Below are 15,000 nucleotides of genomic sequence, written 5' to 3' on the forward strand. Positions count from 1 at the left end.
CTCATATGACGTACACTTATTCAGCCTGTTGTTCACTATTCTTTATTTATTTTAAATTGCCTTTCAAATGTCTATTCTTGGTGTTGGGTTTTATCAAATAAATTTCCCCAAAAAATGCTACTTATACTCCAGTGCGACTTATATATGTTTTTTTCCTTCTTTATAATGCATTTTCGGCCGGTGCGACTTATACTCCGGAGCGACTTATAGTCCGAAAAATACGGTAATGGTGGTTCTTTGGTCAAAAGGGTAGGGGATAGCGGGGGGTGTATAGTTTAGCGTCCCGGAAGAGTTAGTGCTGCAACGGGTTCTGGGTATTTGTTCTGTTGTGTTTATGTTGTGTTACGGTGCGGATGTTCTCCCGAAATGTGTTTGTCATTCTTGTTTGGTGTGGGTTCAGAGTGTGGCGCATATTTGTAACAGTGTTAAAGTTGTTCATACGGTCACCCTCAGTGTGACCTGTATGGCTGTTGACCAAGTATGCTTGCATTCACTTGTGTGTGTGAAAAGCCGTAGATATTATGTGATTGGGCCGGCACGCAAAGGCAGTGCCTTTAAGGTTTATTGGCGCTCTGTACTTCTCCCTACGTCCGTGTATCACTACTTACAGCAGCGTTTTGAAGTCATACATTTTATTTTTTGAAACCGATACCGATAATTTCCGATATTATATTTAAAAGCATTTATCGGCCGATAATATCAGCAGTCCGATATTATCGGACATCTCTAGAGCTAACTGTTTTAATGACATTCAGACTTTACTTCAATCAATAACGGAGCAGCATATCCTCATCCGGAAACAATAACAGGAAATGTGTCCCGTGAAAAACCGTCCGACCCGAACTCAAATAACTAAATTTCCTTGGGTGATGTAATGTAAACTCACTACACCGGTATGTTTTAGCGCTTTCATGGCGAGTTTACTCACAGATGTAAGTAAGAACTTTACACTACTTTATATTAGAAATGGCAACAGCGGAGGATGAATGTCACATAACAAGAAGATAGAGAAAAATAAGAAGCTAATCGACTCGCGGACAAGCGCAATTTTTCAGGATTTATGCAGATCCCAAATACAGATCAGCAGGTACCAAGGGTAAGAAAAGTTTATTTTGCATAATATTGCGAAACAAACCGCCAGATAATATATCTTACCTAATACACACACCATAATAATACTCGTATGTTTAATGCGTCGACAATCTTCATAGCTTCGTAGCTTACCAAAGTCGCAGTAAAACATTTTGATAGATTTTTGAGCGCCGTGTGTAATGTTCTATATTTTCAATGGAACATATAAAATGTTGGTGTTGTTTACTTGAGACACATTGCAATCATAGTGCAGTCTACACTTATTTATGACCATGACAATAAAAGGAATTGATTGATTGATTGATTAATTTCTTATGTTTGACTGCCATCTACTGGTCACACTTATCATTACACCATGTACCAAATAAAATAGCTTCGAAGTGAGTAAGCTCAACCAAACATATTCCTTACATTAGGCGCACCGGGCTATAAGGCGAACCGTCGAGTTTTGAGAAAAAATAATAATTTTAAGTGCGCCTTTTGGTCTGGAAAATACGGTACTATAATACGGCGCCTTTAAACTATGCATGCAGCTGCCCAATAATAAACAGAGCAAAATGAAATGAATCAAAGTCTTACTTGCCACAGTGAGGTAATGCGTGCATTTAAAAACACATGAAACTAATATGTTCCAAAGAAGTGGGTCAAGTGGCATCAGACCATCTCACTCGCTCATATTTTTAGTCCCCATTCATCCTCCGCACAAACCGCTGGAGCTAATATTGGTTTAACTTCTTGTTAAAAGATCTCATTTTGGCAGCGATCAGAGATGGGGTTATTATTTCTGCGTCTCGTCAGGGAGCCTGGAGGCCACACACACACACACACACACACACACACACACACACACACACACACACACACACACACACACACACACATACTGGTTATCATTTTGGAATGGGGACCAAGTTTTTGATCATCACTTGTGGGGACCACCCTTTCTACAGGTTGTGGAGGCATAAAAACAATTAGGTAAAATGGCCACTGCCCAGTTAGCTCGTACACATCTTTAAATCTCTGGATTGATGAAGTAATGTGCTGATCATTCTTACTGAGGACCCTGGGGAAAAAGAGTTAATATGGTTCATGGGGACCAAATTTAAATCATTTTGCATAATTCACACAAATTTGTACGTGACTACTGTGGACCATTTTAAAAAACTTAAAAATCAAATTAAATATGACATGATCCTCAGAATACAGCACTACAGCCCGGTGAGGGGGCTGCTGTGCAAATGTCTCACACTCAAACTAACCAGTAAACATGTTTTATGGGCCGAAGCTTAAAAGTCCCTTAGGCATCTTCAGAATGGATCTGACTGTCATTTAAAAAGGTTTTCCTTTAGGGGACCTGTTTTTTTGTCCCTATACCGTCAGAGGTCCCCTAAAGGTGACTGTGTAAACCAGGCGTGTCCAAACTTTTTCCACTGAGGCCCGTACACGGAAAAATTTAAGCATGCAGGGGCCATTTTGATATTTTTCATTTTCAAACCTTAACAAAATATATGGATTTGGGTTTTTTTTAACCTTTAGGGCTCCGGGGGACTATAAAGGGTCTCAGTCATTAAACTGTTCAAAATAAGTCAAATTATTATTATTTTTTATTTAACGCTTACAGTAAATCTCTATATCAACTTGAGGTTGATATAAAGTTTAAAAAAAAAGGTTTTCTGTCAAAGACAACTTTGTTTTTTATAGTAAAACTGAAATATGCAGTATTTAGTAATTAGAGCCTTAAAAGATCAATAATGCAGGACACCATTGATTTTAAGTCTTTAATATTTTTGAGTAATCACAGTGAAAAATTAAATAAAATCCTAATAAATATATTTGGGATCCAAAAGGTCCCCCACTCATAAAGTGATACATTTTTATTAGTTTTTGTTTTACTTTTAACACTTAAATTACGAGTTCAACTTCAGATATATCTGTCGATTTTACGTTTGAACTATTATTTTGTTTGTTTTATGCTCTTTTGTCAAATAAAACTTTGATGTTTTTACATGGCAACCACACAATATATGCAATATTTTTTCCACATAAAACATTTTAAAGTGATATTTTTTAAGTAATAAATTCATTATAACAGATTTTTAGTCTTTTTTTTTTTTTAGCAATGGCAAAAAAAGAAAAGTAAAGACAAAAGAAAAAAAAACAGCTTGCATGGCAGCTTTGTGTCAACATTGCAACTTTTTCTTGTTAGATTTCACCTCATTCCACTTTTTTAAATTTTTGCAATATTATAAATTTTGCAATTTTTGCAGAATGTGTGGCGGGCCGGTAAACAATTAGCTGCGGGCTGCAAATGGCCCCCGGGCCGCACTTTGGACACCCCTGGTGTAAACAGAGCGATGTCCCCATTAAGTAAGCATTGCCGGAACACACACACACACACACACACACACACACACACACACACACACACACTCAAGCCTGCACAGTGCAAAAATTCTAAAACTAGTAAGACTCTGATGAAGAGGTTGGAGACCTTGAAAATGCCACACACTCATACTAAGAATAGAGCAAAGGCACAGGAATCCAACAATTGAGTGCACTGAAGTACGAGTTGTAGTACACTTGCCTAATGAGATTCTGTACAAGAGGCCCCCAAGTGACAGATATCTGTCATGTAAACTCACCTTGTGGCAGGTTCAGAACTGGAAATAACAATCCTAAAAAATGTGTGTCATGACAAGCAAAGCAATCTATAGTAGTTATACTCCAGTCCTGTAGCTTCTTCTTGTGATATAATCGTCAAGAGAGGAATATTGTTGCCTACGTAGCAATATGTTTCATTTCCTGTTCTGTGGTTATCATCATTATTATGCCAGTACTAGTACTCGATGAGGTTGGGATGAAGGGGGAAAAGCCGAGATCAAAAACGGCAGATATAAGTCTTGCACAACATCAAATGAGGTGTTTTAGTGTGACTTGGGTTTATTCCAGAAGGGTCGAGCCGCGGCCGCAGACACTCCAAGTCACGCCCGCTTTAAGTTTTGCCCACAGGGGTGACGGACCGTGTCTTAAAGACATGCCCACAGTGGCACTGACAAGGTGATAGTGGACACTGGATTTGTAACGTGATTCAGGATGGCTAATGCAACGTAGTTCGGTGGTGAAATGATTGCTTTTCCGGCCGATTATATGCAACTCCAACTAAACCCTAACCCTAACCCAGGGGTCGGCAACCCAGAATGTTGAAAGAGCCATATTAGACCAAAAATACAAAAAACTAATCTGTATGGAGCCGCAAAAAATCTTTATCCTTATATAAGTGTTATAATGAAGTCAACATATGATGTAAGTGTCTACAGTGTTTTCCACACATTCAAAGAATTACGTCCGCCACAAATAAAAAAATGTGTTTTTTTTTGTCCTGTCCAGCTTCTCAGGCAAATCATATAGTTGATGTAGATGCCCATATAGGCTGTTCAGATTTACTTTACAAAAGAGAAGTGTAGGATACTTCTCTTGTTGCCTTATTTGTATTTGACCACTACTGTTTTCTGTTTATTTGTTACTGACTGTGGCAGGACACCTCTGCCTCTGTTTCACTTTATGTTGCTTGTAAATAATATGGTTGTAGTAGTAGGCTAAAGTAAAATTATTTAGTATGCACTAATTAAAGGGGCAGAGCTTTAAGAGAGATTTTAGCTTTTATATTTTATAAGATATATTTTTTGTAAGAACCACAATTAATAAATATATTTCAGTGATTAACTTGTTGTTCAAATCTGTACATAAATATGTACATAAAGTGTTGTAATTATATTGTAAAATGGATGGATGGATGGACGTTTAAAACCAAACGGTTATTATTAATTAGTAAGTATACATGTTTTGAGCCTTTTTAGAGAAAATCATATCATTGTAGTAAATTATGCAAATTACTCAATGATGTCATGGTGACCACGCCCATAGTCACGCCCATAGTCACGCCCCCACCGCCACAGGTATCTTGGCAGTTTATGGGAAACACTGTGTCTATATTAGCCTACTATCAAAATGACTATGTGCCGCAGGCTGACGCAAATCTTCTATGACAGAGAAATGTTGAAATGTAATATTTATTCTACACATGTTTACAACATTGTAAAACATTACTAAAATCCAGGCTATCAGAGGGTGAGATAACACCTGGAAATGACTGGTTTAGAATGGCCAAAGGCATACAGTAGATGTGTGTGTCCAAGTTAAAGGAAACCACAGACTGTCTTCTTCTAATAGATTTAATACAATCTTTGCATGCTGGGTAACATTTGCTGTGGTCTGGAACAACATGGCACACAAACATCTATCAGAAATGCAGCCAATATTACATAGAGATAAAGTGTCATGAGACATGCAAATGTAAATTAAATACACAGAGGACATAAGTAAAGGAAATTAAATGAGCTCAAATATACCCACAAATGAGGCATAATGATGCAATATGTACAGACAGCTAGCCTGAGTAGCATGTTAGCATCGATTAGCTTGCAGTCATGCACTGACCAAATATGTCTGATTAGCACTCCAACAAGTCAACAACATCAACAAAGCTCACGTTTCTGCATTCACGCACAGCATGAAAGGTTTGGTGGACAAAATGAGACAAAGGAGTGGCATAAAACACGTCTTTATGTGGCAGCGTCGGAGGAAGTTGTACATGTAAACAAACTGTTGCGTCGCAGTTCACAAAACTACGGTGAGTTGAACGACCACCGAAATTAGTAGGACAAAACGGCGCTCGCCAAATACTCTCATCAGTGAAGCATAAACACACAAATATTAAACAGTGGGCTTTATAACAATTAGGATGGTTTGTGTCATGTTTGTCCTACAGGTTTGAGAACCCATTAAGTTCATTTTCCATTTTCATACATTTTCGAAAAAGCTCCAAGGAGCCACTGGGGTGGTGCTAAAGAGCCGCGGGTTGCTGACCCCGCCCTATCCTTAAAGGTAACTTATTTTCAGCAGTATTTAAAAAAAAAAAAAAATCTGATCTCCATGTTACGTATCTCTATCTTCACTTCCATTTAAGACACACTTCACTTCCTTTGTCGTCATCCCTGTGAGCACATCTTTAAAGGGACACGACTTAGAGTGTCTGTGGCCGCAGCTAAGTGTACTTGGTATGTTCACAAGAAATGGGTCAAATCCCACCAGGAAGTTTGACTTTGAGGTTTAACTACGTACAGTGGAACCTCGATTTACGAACGCCCCTCTTTGCCTTATTTTATATATATATATATATATATATATATATATATATATATATATATATATATATATATATATATATATATATATATATATATATATATTTTTTTTTATTAGGGATGTCCGATAATGGCTTTTTGCCGATATCCGATATTGTCCAACTCTTTAATTACCGATACCGATATCAACCGATACTGATATATTCAGTTGTGGAACATTATTATGCCTAATTAGGACAACCAGGTATGGTGAAGATAAGGTCCTTTTTTTAAATATTAATAAAATAAAATAAGATAAATAAATTAAAAACATTTTCTTGAATAAAAAAGAAAGTAAAACAATATAAAAACAGTTACATGGAAACTAGTAATTAATGAAAATGAGTAAAATTAACTGTTAAAGATTAGTACTATTAGTGGACCAACAGCACACACAATCATGTGTGCTTACGGACTGTATCCCTTGCAGACTGTATTGATATATATTGATATATAATGTAGGAACCAGAATATTAATAACAGAAAGAAACAACCCATTTTGTGTGAATGAGTGTAAATAGGGGAGGGAGGTTTTTTGGGTTGGTGCACTAATTGTAAGTTTATCTTGTGTTTTTATGTTGATTTAATAAAAATAAAACAACAAAAAAAAAAAAAAAAAAACAACCCGATACCGATAATAAAAAAAGTGATACCGATAATTTCCGATATTACATTTTAAAGCATTTATCGGCCGATAATATCGGCAGGCCGATATTATCGGACATCTCTAATATATATATATATATATATATATATATATATATATATATATATATATATATATATATATATATATATATATATATATGCATGTATGTATGTATTCATATATATGTGTATACATACTCTCTCTCTCTATATATATATATATATATATATATATATATATATATATATATATATATATATATATATATATATATATATATATATATATATATATATATATATATATATATACACACACACACGCACACATATATATATACTGTATATGAATATACTTTTTTTTCCACTGGTTCGGACACCGTTTAAGCACCAGTAATGTTGGTTACTGGCTATGTTCTAATACACTCCTGTTTTTTTAGACTGCGATAATGCTCAATTAAGTTAACTTATTATGCATGTCTAGCTTGTGTGCTATTGCATGCTTAGGTGTTTTTAATGAATACTTGGGCGTACTATGCTACTGTATTTTATTGTTGGTCATTATGGTGGTACTTGAAGAGACCTTTTTTCTTGGAGGTGGTGATTGGTGAAAAAAGTTTGGGAACCACAGTATTAGAGACCATACTTGTGTCAGCATAGTAAAGTAAAACAGGTATTTGCTGTGTACCTTCGATCAGCAGCTCCTGTCCGTGGCTGCCCAGCAGGGTGCGTGACAGGAAGGGTGCAAAGTCCACAAAGATCTCCCTCAGCAGCGGTGCCACCTTCTCCAAAGCCCTCTCCAGCTTTGATGTAATACTGCAGCAGAGAAACCACGATATAATATCCAGCAAATGCTTTTGTGTGGACCCGTCACACACCCACGCAGAGGTGAGTGACACATTTTAGACGAGACAAAACCAAAACGAGATGTCCAAACCAGTACAGTTCACTGCAGCTACGCATAAGGGAGCGTTTATGTTGTTAAAAAAAACTAAAAATCATGTGTATGCACTTAAATTGTGGATGTTGAGGCACTTGTTTGCATTCTTTGTTGGGGGAAAGCGGTCAGGCCTTTTTTACCCTCCCCACACATGGGATGTCTGTCACTGGAGGCCAGCGAAGGAACTTCTTAATCTCTCAGGCGCTCAGCTCTGTACATGCCGCTGCCTGACGTTATCTGAGCGCCTCACACAAGCACAGAGTCATGCCCACACGCCGGTAGTAGCTCAGATAGCAGCAAAGCTACAGGGCACATACACAGAAGTCACGCTTGTTTTCACAGGAAAAAGTCGTAAAAATGTTTGCTTAGCCCACAAAAGCAGTCCTGCGCTTTTGAACCATAGTAGAAATAAAGCGGTATCTTCTTTATTTTGTACTTTTCGTATGACTCTGTTTTAGGCCAAAATATTTACCCATATTTGAAAAAAAACAACAACATACACATAAAAAATGAGTCTGTTTGCTTGCATTATCAAAGAGCTCCTTGGTGACTCAGTCGCAGTGCTTATTTCATGAGTATGACTGCAAAATAATCCACCATGGGGACAAACAGAGTTGAGAGTGCCAGGACTTTGATAAAGAAGGTGAGAAACACCATTGAATTCAAGAAAGAACGTGCAGCATCCACGTGGCCCTTTACTCATCACGGTATTTGCCAACACGACTCTTTATTCAAGGTAAAAGTAGTGTTAAATGTTTATTTTATCTCTCATTTACATGTACTTCACGTTGTTTTCTGCACATAAAACCAAAATGTGTTTTGTGGTAATATGTTTTGGGTATCTGGAAGAGTTTAATTACAATTACTTTATTTCAGTTTGCACCCAATTAAATTGTTGTCAGAGCTTCTGGAAACCGAGGTACTCCTGTACTGTAAAGAAGGTAGGTTTGGAATTTTTATTTTTTTATTTTTTTTAGGGCTGTCAAAGTTAATACAATAATGCATGTGAATAATCATAAACAAATATTGCATTAATCATTTACAGAATAAACGCAGATGAATCAAACAATTTATTTTGACCGCACACGCTCTTTTATCTCAACCACAGAAGCTTGTTTGCCGAAGCAACTAGTTTAAGGAAGAGTAAACGCAGACATAAAGGCACTCTGAGTTATGTTTGTGGACGTGTTTAGTACATTATCCATTAGTGTACATCAGCACCTTGTTATTGTTCTAAATGTTCACTTAAGGTTTTGAGCAAACAAATGGTGCGCATTTAGCTCAAACATTTAAAAATGTTCATTAATGAAAATTACATTCTATAAATATGTGAAATATGTGCATCATATTGTAACTATTTGCATGTTTGAAATAAATATTTTGACAAAATATGGCTTTCACAATAAAAACCATGCTCGCTGTATCCTGTAATAAGGGTCAAAGTAAAATAACATTCACTGTGTTCAGTAAATATTTTTGGTTTTGTTCTGATAATTATTCAATAACTTATATTATCATATATTTTATATAATTATACAGTTCAGTTCAACTTGCATGTCACAAAATCCCTAAAAATAAAGATACTTCTGTTTACATTGTTCTAAATGAAAGGGAAAAGACCTTTGTTTTTGTCTTCCTTTCCATGTACCTGTATACAGTTATATATATGAATATATACATACATACATGCATATTATATATACATACACATATATATACATACACATACATACACACATATATATATATATATATATATATATATATATATATATATATATATATATATACATATATATACATACATATATATATATATATATACATATATATACATACATATATATATATATATATATATATACATATATATACATACATATATATATATATATATATATATATATACATATATATACATACATATATATATATATACATATATATATACATATATATATATACATATATATATACATATATATATATATATATATATATATATATATATATATATACACACACACACACATTTGCATTATATATATATATATATATATATATATATATATATATATATATATATATATATATATATATATATATATATATATACATATATATATACATATACATATATATACACATATATATATACATATATATATATACATATACATATATATACACATATATATATACATATATATATACATATACATATATATACACATATATATATACATATATATATACATATACATATATATACACATATATATATATATATATATATATATATATATATATATATATATATATATATATATATATATACACACCAGTGGCGTGCAGTCACTAGAGGCAGGGGAGGCACGGCCTCACCTGCCATCATGGAAAGAAAAAAAAAGTAAAAAGAAAAAAAACCCATTAAATTGTTATATGTATCCAGTGATTATACTAAAGTTATTTTCCATTTAACTTCACCAGTTTTAGATTATTTTTATTTTTATTTTCACATTTGCCGTTCAAATACTGAGAAGAGACGGTGCGGTGATCAGCAGCCAGTTGAGGCACGTCACTGCGTTGTGCCTCGCCCTCAACATGGATTGTGCGCAATGACTCGGCTAACTGCTGGCCTGCTGTGCAGTGAGACCGTATTGCTATATGAATTATATTATACATTTCCATAGTTTAGTTAGCTGAGGTATATAATGTACAGTGTATTTTGTCAACAACTGTATGTGTGTAACGTATTTTTAGTGCTGAGCGATCATAAAACTGCTGCCAAGACACATAACCCCGCCTCCTGGTGCCGGTTAACACTCCCGCCGCAGAATGCATCGCCCGACGGGAGCGCCACACCAACCAAAGCCCACACCCAAACCCTCCACGTGCAAGACCGAATCCACCCAAAAAAAGTCACTTAACAAGAAGCCAAAAAGTGCAAAAACAACAATGCTCGCGCGGCGCGCCGGAGGAGCCGTGAACAGGGACACAACATTAGGTACACCTGCAGAATGCAGCGCGGATTTCATATTTCATTCATTCACAACGCCCCCGCATTTATAAGTAAAGGTAAGACCATAATAACGTTTTTTAAATTAAATGTGCTTTATTGTGTGCTACAGTTTGTAAGTGTAAAGTTAAAGTTAGGTTAAAGTACCAATGATTGTCACACACACACTAGGTGTGGTGAAATTTGTCCTCTGCATTTGACCCATCCCCTTGTTCACCCCCTGGGAGGTGAGGGGAGCAGTGGGCAGCAGCGGCGCCGTGCCTGGGAATAATTTTTGGTGATTTAACCCCCAATTCCAACCCTTGATGCTGAGTGCCAAGCAGGGAAGAATGCTGGTATGAGCTTTTAAACATAACCCGTTAACTGCTGCCAATCAAATTGTGAATAAGATACTCTTTAGGTTCATATGTTTGTAAATCTGACTGTGATAAAGTCAGTGCCTCACCTGACATGAACGTCACCGCACGCCACTGATACACACATACATATATATATATATATATATATATATATATATATATATATATATATATATATATATATATATATACATACATACATACATATATATATATATATATATATATATATATATATATATATATATATATATATATATATATATATATATATATATATATATATATATATATACACACATACCGGTAGACACTTTTTTTTCACAGGTTCGAACACCTTTTAGGCATTAGTAATGTTCCAAAAGTACCGATTTGGTACTTGTATTCGTAAAAAGGTACAGTAGGGAAAGGGATTCATATGACCCCATCCCTGGGTGGATCTCACGTGAGAGGAAGAGGTGGGGTTAATAATTTTGCGATGCAGTCTGCCGAAAACGATGGAAAGCGCCACTGCACAGCAACTGACGCTATGGTCATAGTTGCAATTGCCACCAAACACATTTTAGGACATTCAACACATTACTGCCATCTGGTAGCTCTGCTTAATAGGGCTGTGAATCTTTGGGCACCACAGGATTCGATTCAATTCTTGTGGGTAACGACTTGATTCAGAATCGATTCTTGATTCAAAATCTGTTCTTTTTAATAACATTGGATGCCAGTTTTAGGAACGACATTCCTCCAAAAAACAGATAAACAGCTATGATACATTTCTATATTACTTAAAGAAAACGGGTTTTGTTTATTAAAATTCAGCCCAAACATTTAATAAAGTCAAATACAAATTGGGCAACATGAGTATCCAACATTTCTCTTTTTTAAAGTAAATCTGTACAGCAGATATGATCATCTTTATCAGTGTTTTTTAACCACTAGACTGTGAGATATAGTCTGGTGTGCCATGGGAGATTATGTAATTTCACCTAATTGGGTTAAAAATATTTTTTTGCAAACCAGTAATTATAATCTGCAAATAATGTGCCGTTGTTGAGTGTCGGTGCTGTCTAGAGCTCAGCAGAGTAACAATGTAGTACTCTTACATATCAGTAGGTGGCAGCAGGTAGCTAATTGCTTTGTAGATGTCGGGATGGTTTGTTGTGATCACAATATGCGGAAGGCAGCGTGCAGGTAAAAAGGTATCTAATGCTTAAACCAAAATGCATTGACGCTTAGGGATGGCTATGCAAAAGGAAACTAAAACTGAACTGGCTGCAAAGTAAACAAAAAACAGAATGCTGGACGACAGCAAAGACTTACAGCGCGTGGAGCAGACGGCGTCCACAAAGTACATCCGTACATGACATGACAACAACAAAATAGGAGCGCAAGACAAGAACTAAAACACTACACACAGGAAAACACCAAAAAAACTCAAAATAAGTCGCGGTGTGATGTGACAGGTCGCGACAGTACACCTACTTTGAGACAAGAGCTATAGTGATGCATGCTTGGTTATGGTTTAAAGTCATATCCAACAATCGCGACAACTTTTTACTGTCAATATCGGCTGCTGAGTTTAATTGTTTAATGTTTTCTGCTGGTGGTGTGCCTCCGGATTTTTTCAATGAAAAAAACGTGCCTTGGTTCAAAAAAGGTTGAAAAACACTGATCTACATCAACAATAGATTTGCCTGAGTGGCTGGACCGATTGAAAAAATTAATTAATAATAATAATTAAAACAAAGATTCAGTTTTTTCTTGATTAAGAATAGTTAAAAATAAGAATCCCACACTTTGCTCATTGCTGTGCTGGTAGATGGTCGTGGCGTGCAACTACAGTACGTCGATTGTCACTTATTTTGCATCTAGGTTCGCCCCAATCGGGCATGCAACTGAGCTTTCGTTGAGTCCCAAGGTTAGACGAGGCTACGGCGGGCAGCTGCCATGGCAACTAATCCTCTATTTGTCGAGAGGAACACACACGGGCGGGGAAAGAGCCGAGGTTCTCGGGCGGGACTGTCACCAACTATTAGAGCAAGAGGATGACGAGTCGGGGTCACTCGCACACAAAGACATGCAACTTGGTTTGTTGGTGGTGCTCACCGCCAGCACCATTTTGAATGATAACGTCCCGATAATAAGGCGATCGATTGGCGACAATTCACGGCAGGAGGCGGGCCGCATACCTCATGTTTTCAACCGTGTCTTCAGGCATGGGCGCCACGGTCTGCACAGCTGGTAGATTCTTGCTGGTGGCGCCATTGACGAGACCGGAGGACGAGGGCGTGGAGGAGGCGGCGGCGTCGACAGCTCCTGCAACATTAGAGCAAATGAAGGCCGAGGAGTAAATATGGTGGCAGAGTCGTGTTTTTTTTCTGTTTTGTTTCCAAAATGTGTAACTCTTAGAAAATAAACAAACAGTGCACTGCACAAGACGCCGTTTCTAAGAAGGATATGGTATCATAAGTCATACATAGAGTGTGTTTAGATCAGATGTCCAAAGTGCGGCCCGCAGGTCATTTTTTAACGGCCCCACGGCCCATTTTAAAATACGATTAAAAAAATTTAAAACATAAAAAGTGGTATGAAAGAGCAAACAGGTGAAATGTAACAAGAAAATATTGCAATGTTTACTCTAATAACACTTTAAAAAATAATAATGAATCAAAATCAATGTTATTATGAATTATTGACCTATCTAAGGCTCCAATTACGTCACATTAAATATTGCACTTTGAGATATTTTTTTGGGAAAAGGTTGCATATTTTGTGTTTGCCATATAAAAAATTGTGCTTTTTTAAAAATTTTTTAAAGAAGGGCCTAAAACGAACAAACAAAAAACAAACAACAATACAACGTATAATTGACGGATAGATCTGAAGTTGATCTCGAGATTATTGTGTTAACAGTAAACAGTAAAAAAAAATGTATAATTTATTTTTTAACACTTTAATGAGTAGGACCCTTTTGGTTCCCCAAGAATTTTTGTGTGATTTGTTTTTAAGTGTCATTGCTCAAAAAATAATAATGAATTAAAATCAATGGTGTTATGAGTTATTGACCTTTTTAAGGGTCCAATTATTATATAATCTGAAATATTCCTCTTAAAAATTTTATTGGGTGAAAATATTGCACATTTTGTTTTTTCCATAAAAAAACAGGTTTTTCTTTGACAAAAAGAGCATACGACTTAAATCTTTAAAAACATTATATTGACAGATAGACCTAATGTTGATCTAGAGATAATAATACTGAATAATGACACATTTTAAATATTTTTTGGACCAAAACCCTTTGGGGTCCCCGGGATCAAGCCTGAATGGAGGCCTTAATGTATATTTTTTATACATATATTGTATTGGTTTTTAAAATAAAAAAAACATCAAAATGGCCCCCGCTTGCTTTGATTTTTCAGTGTGCGGCCCTCAGTGGAAAAACTTTGGACACCCCTGGTTTAGATGCTGACTGACTCCACGTCTCCTCCAGATGCCGGGAAGAAGAAAAAGGCTCTTATAAGTGAAATGCAGCAGTCAGCGGGAGTTCTACGCCAGCGTGAACAAAGACCAGGCGCTGCTTTGGCACACAGCAAAAGATGGAGATCTGAAGATAAACTGAAATAACATCATGGCGTGTTTTACATGTTGCAGATCACAAGTCTTCAGTGTTCGGCGCCATTTTGGAGGGGAAAGCCCAAACTA

At 36.0% G+C, this 15,000-nt stretch overlaps 1 protein-coding gene across 1 annotated transcript in view; it reads right to left on the minus strand.

Moving 5' to 3' along the window:
* LOC133659127 (neurobeachin-like) overlaps positions 1 to 15,000 on the minus strand; it is a 601,703-nt gene that overhangs the window by 410,738 nt on the left and 175,965 nt on the right. The window contains exons 12-14 of the mRNA XM_062061862.1: positions 14,849 to 14,913; positions 13,488 to 13,614; positions 7,672 to 7,799 (exon numbers count right to left, since the gene is read on the minus strand). Coding sequence (XP_061917846.1) covers positions 7,672 to 7,799; positions 13,488 to 13,614; positions 14,849 to 14,913 — 320 coding nt within the window. The remainder of the gene's footprint in view (positions 1 to 7,671; positions 7,800 to 13,487; positions 13,615 to 14,848; positions 14,914 to 15,000) is intronic.

This window comes from Entelurus aequoreus, linkage group LG10 (genome assembly GCF_033978785.1).
Source record: "Entelurus aequoreus isolate RoL-2023_Sb linkage group LG10, RoL_Eaeq_v1.1, whole genome shotgun sequence".
Classification (NCBI taxonomy): domain Eukaryota; kingdom Metazoa; phylum Chordata; class Actinopteri; order Syngnathiformes; family Syngnathidae; genus Entelurus; species Entelurus aequoreus.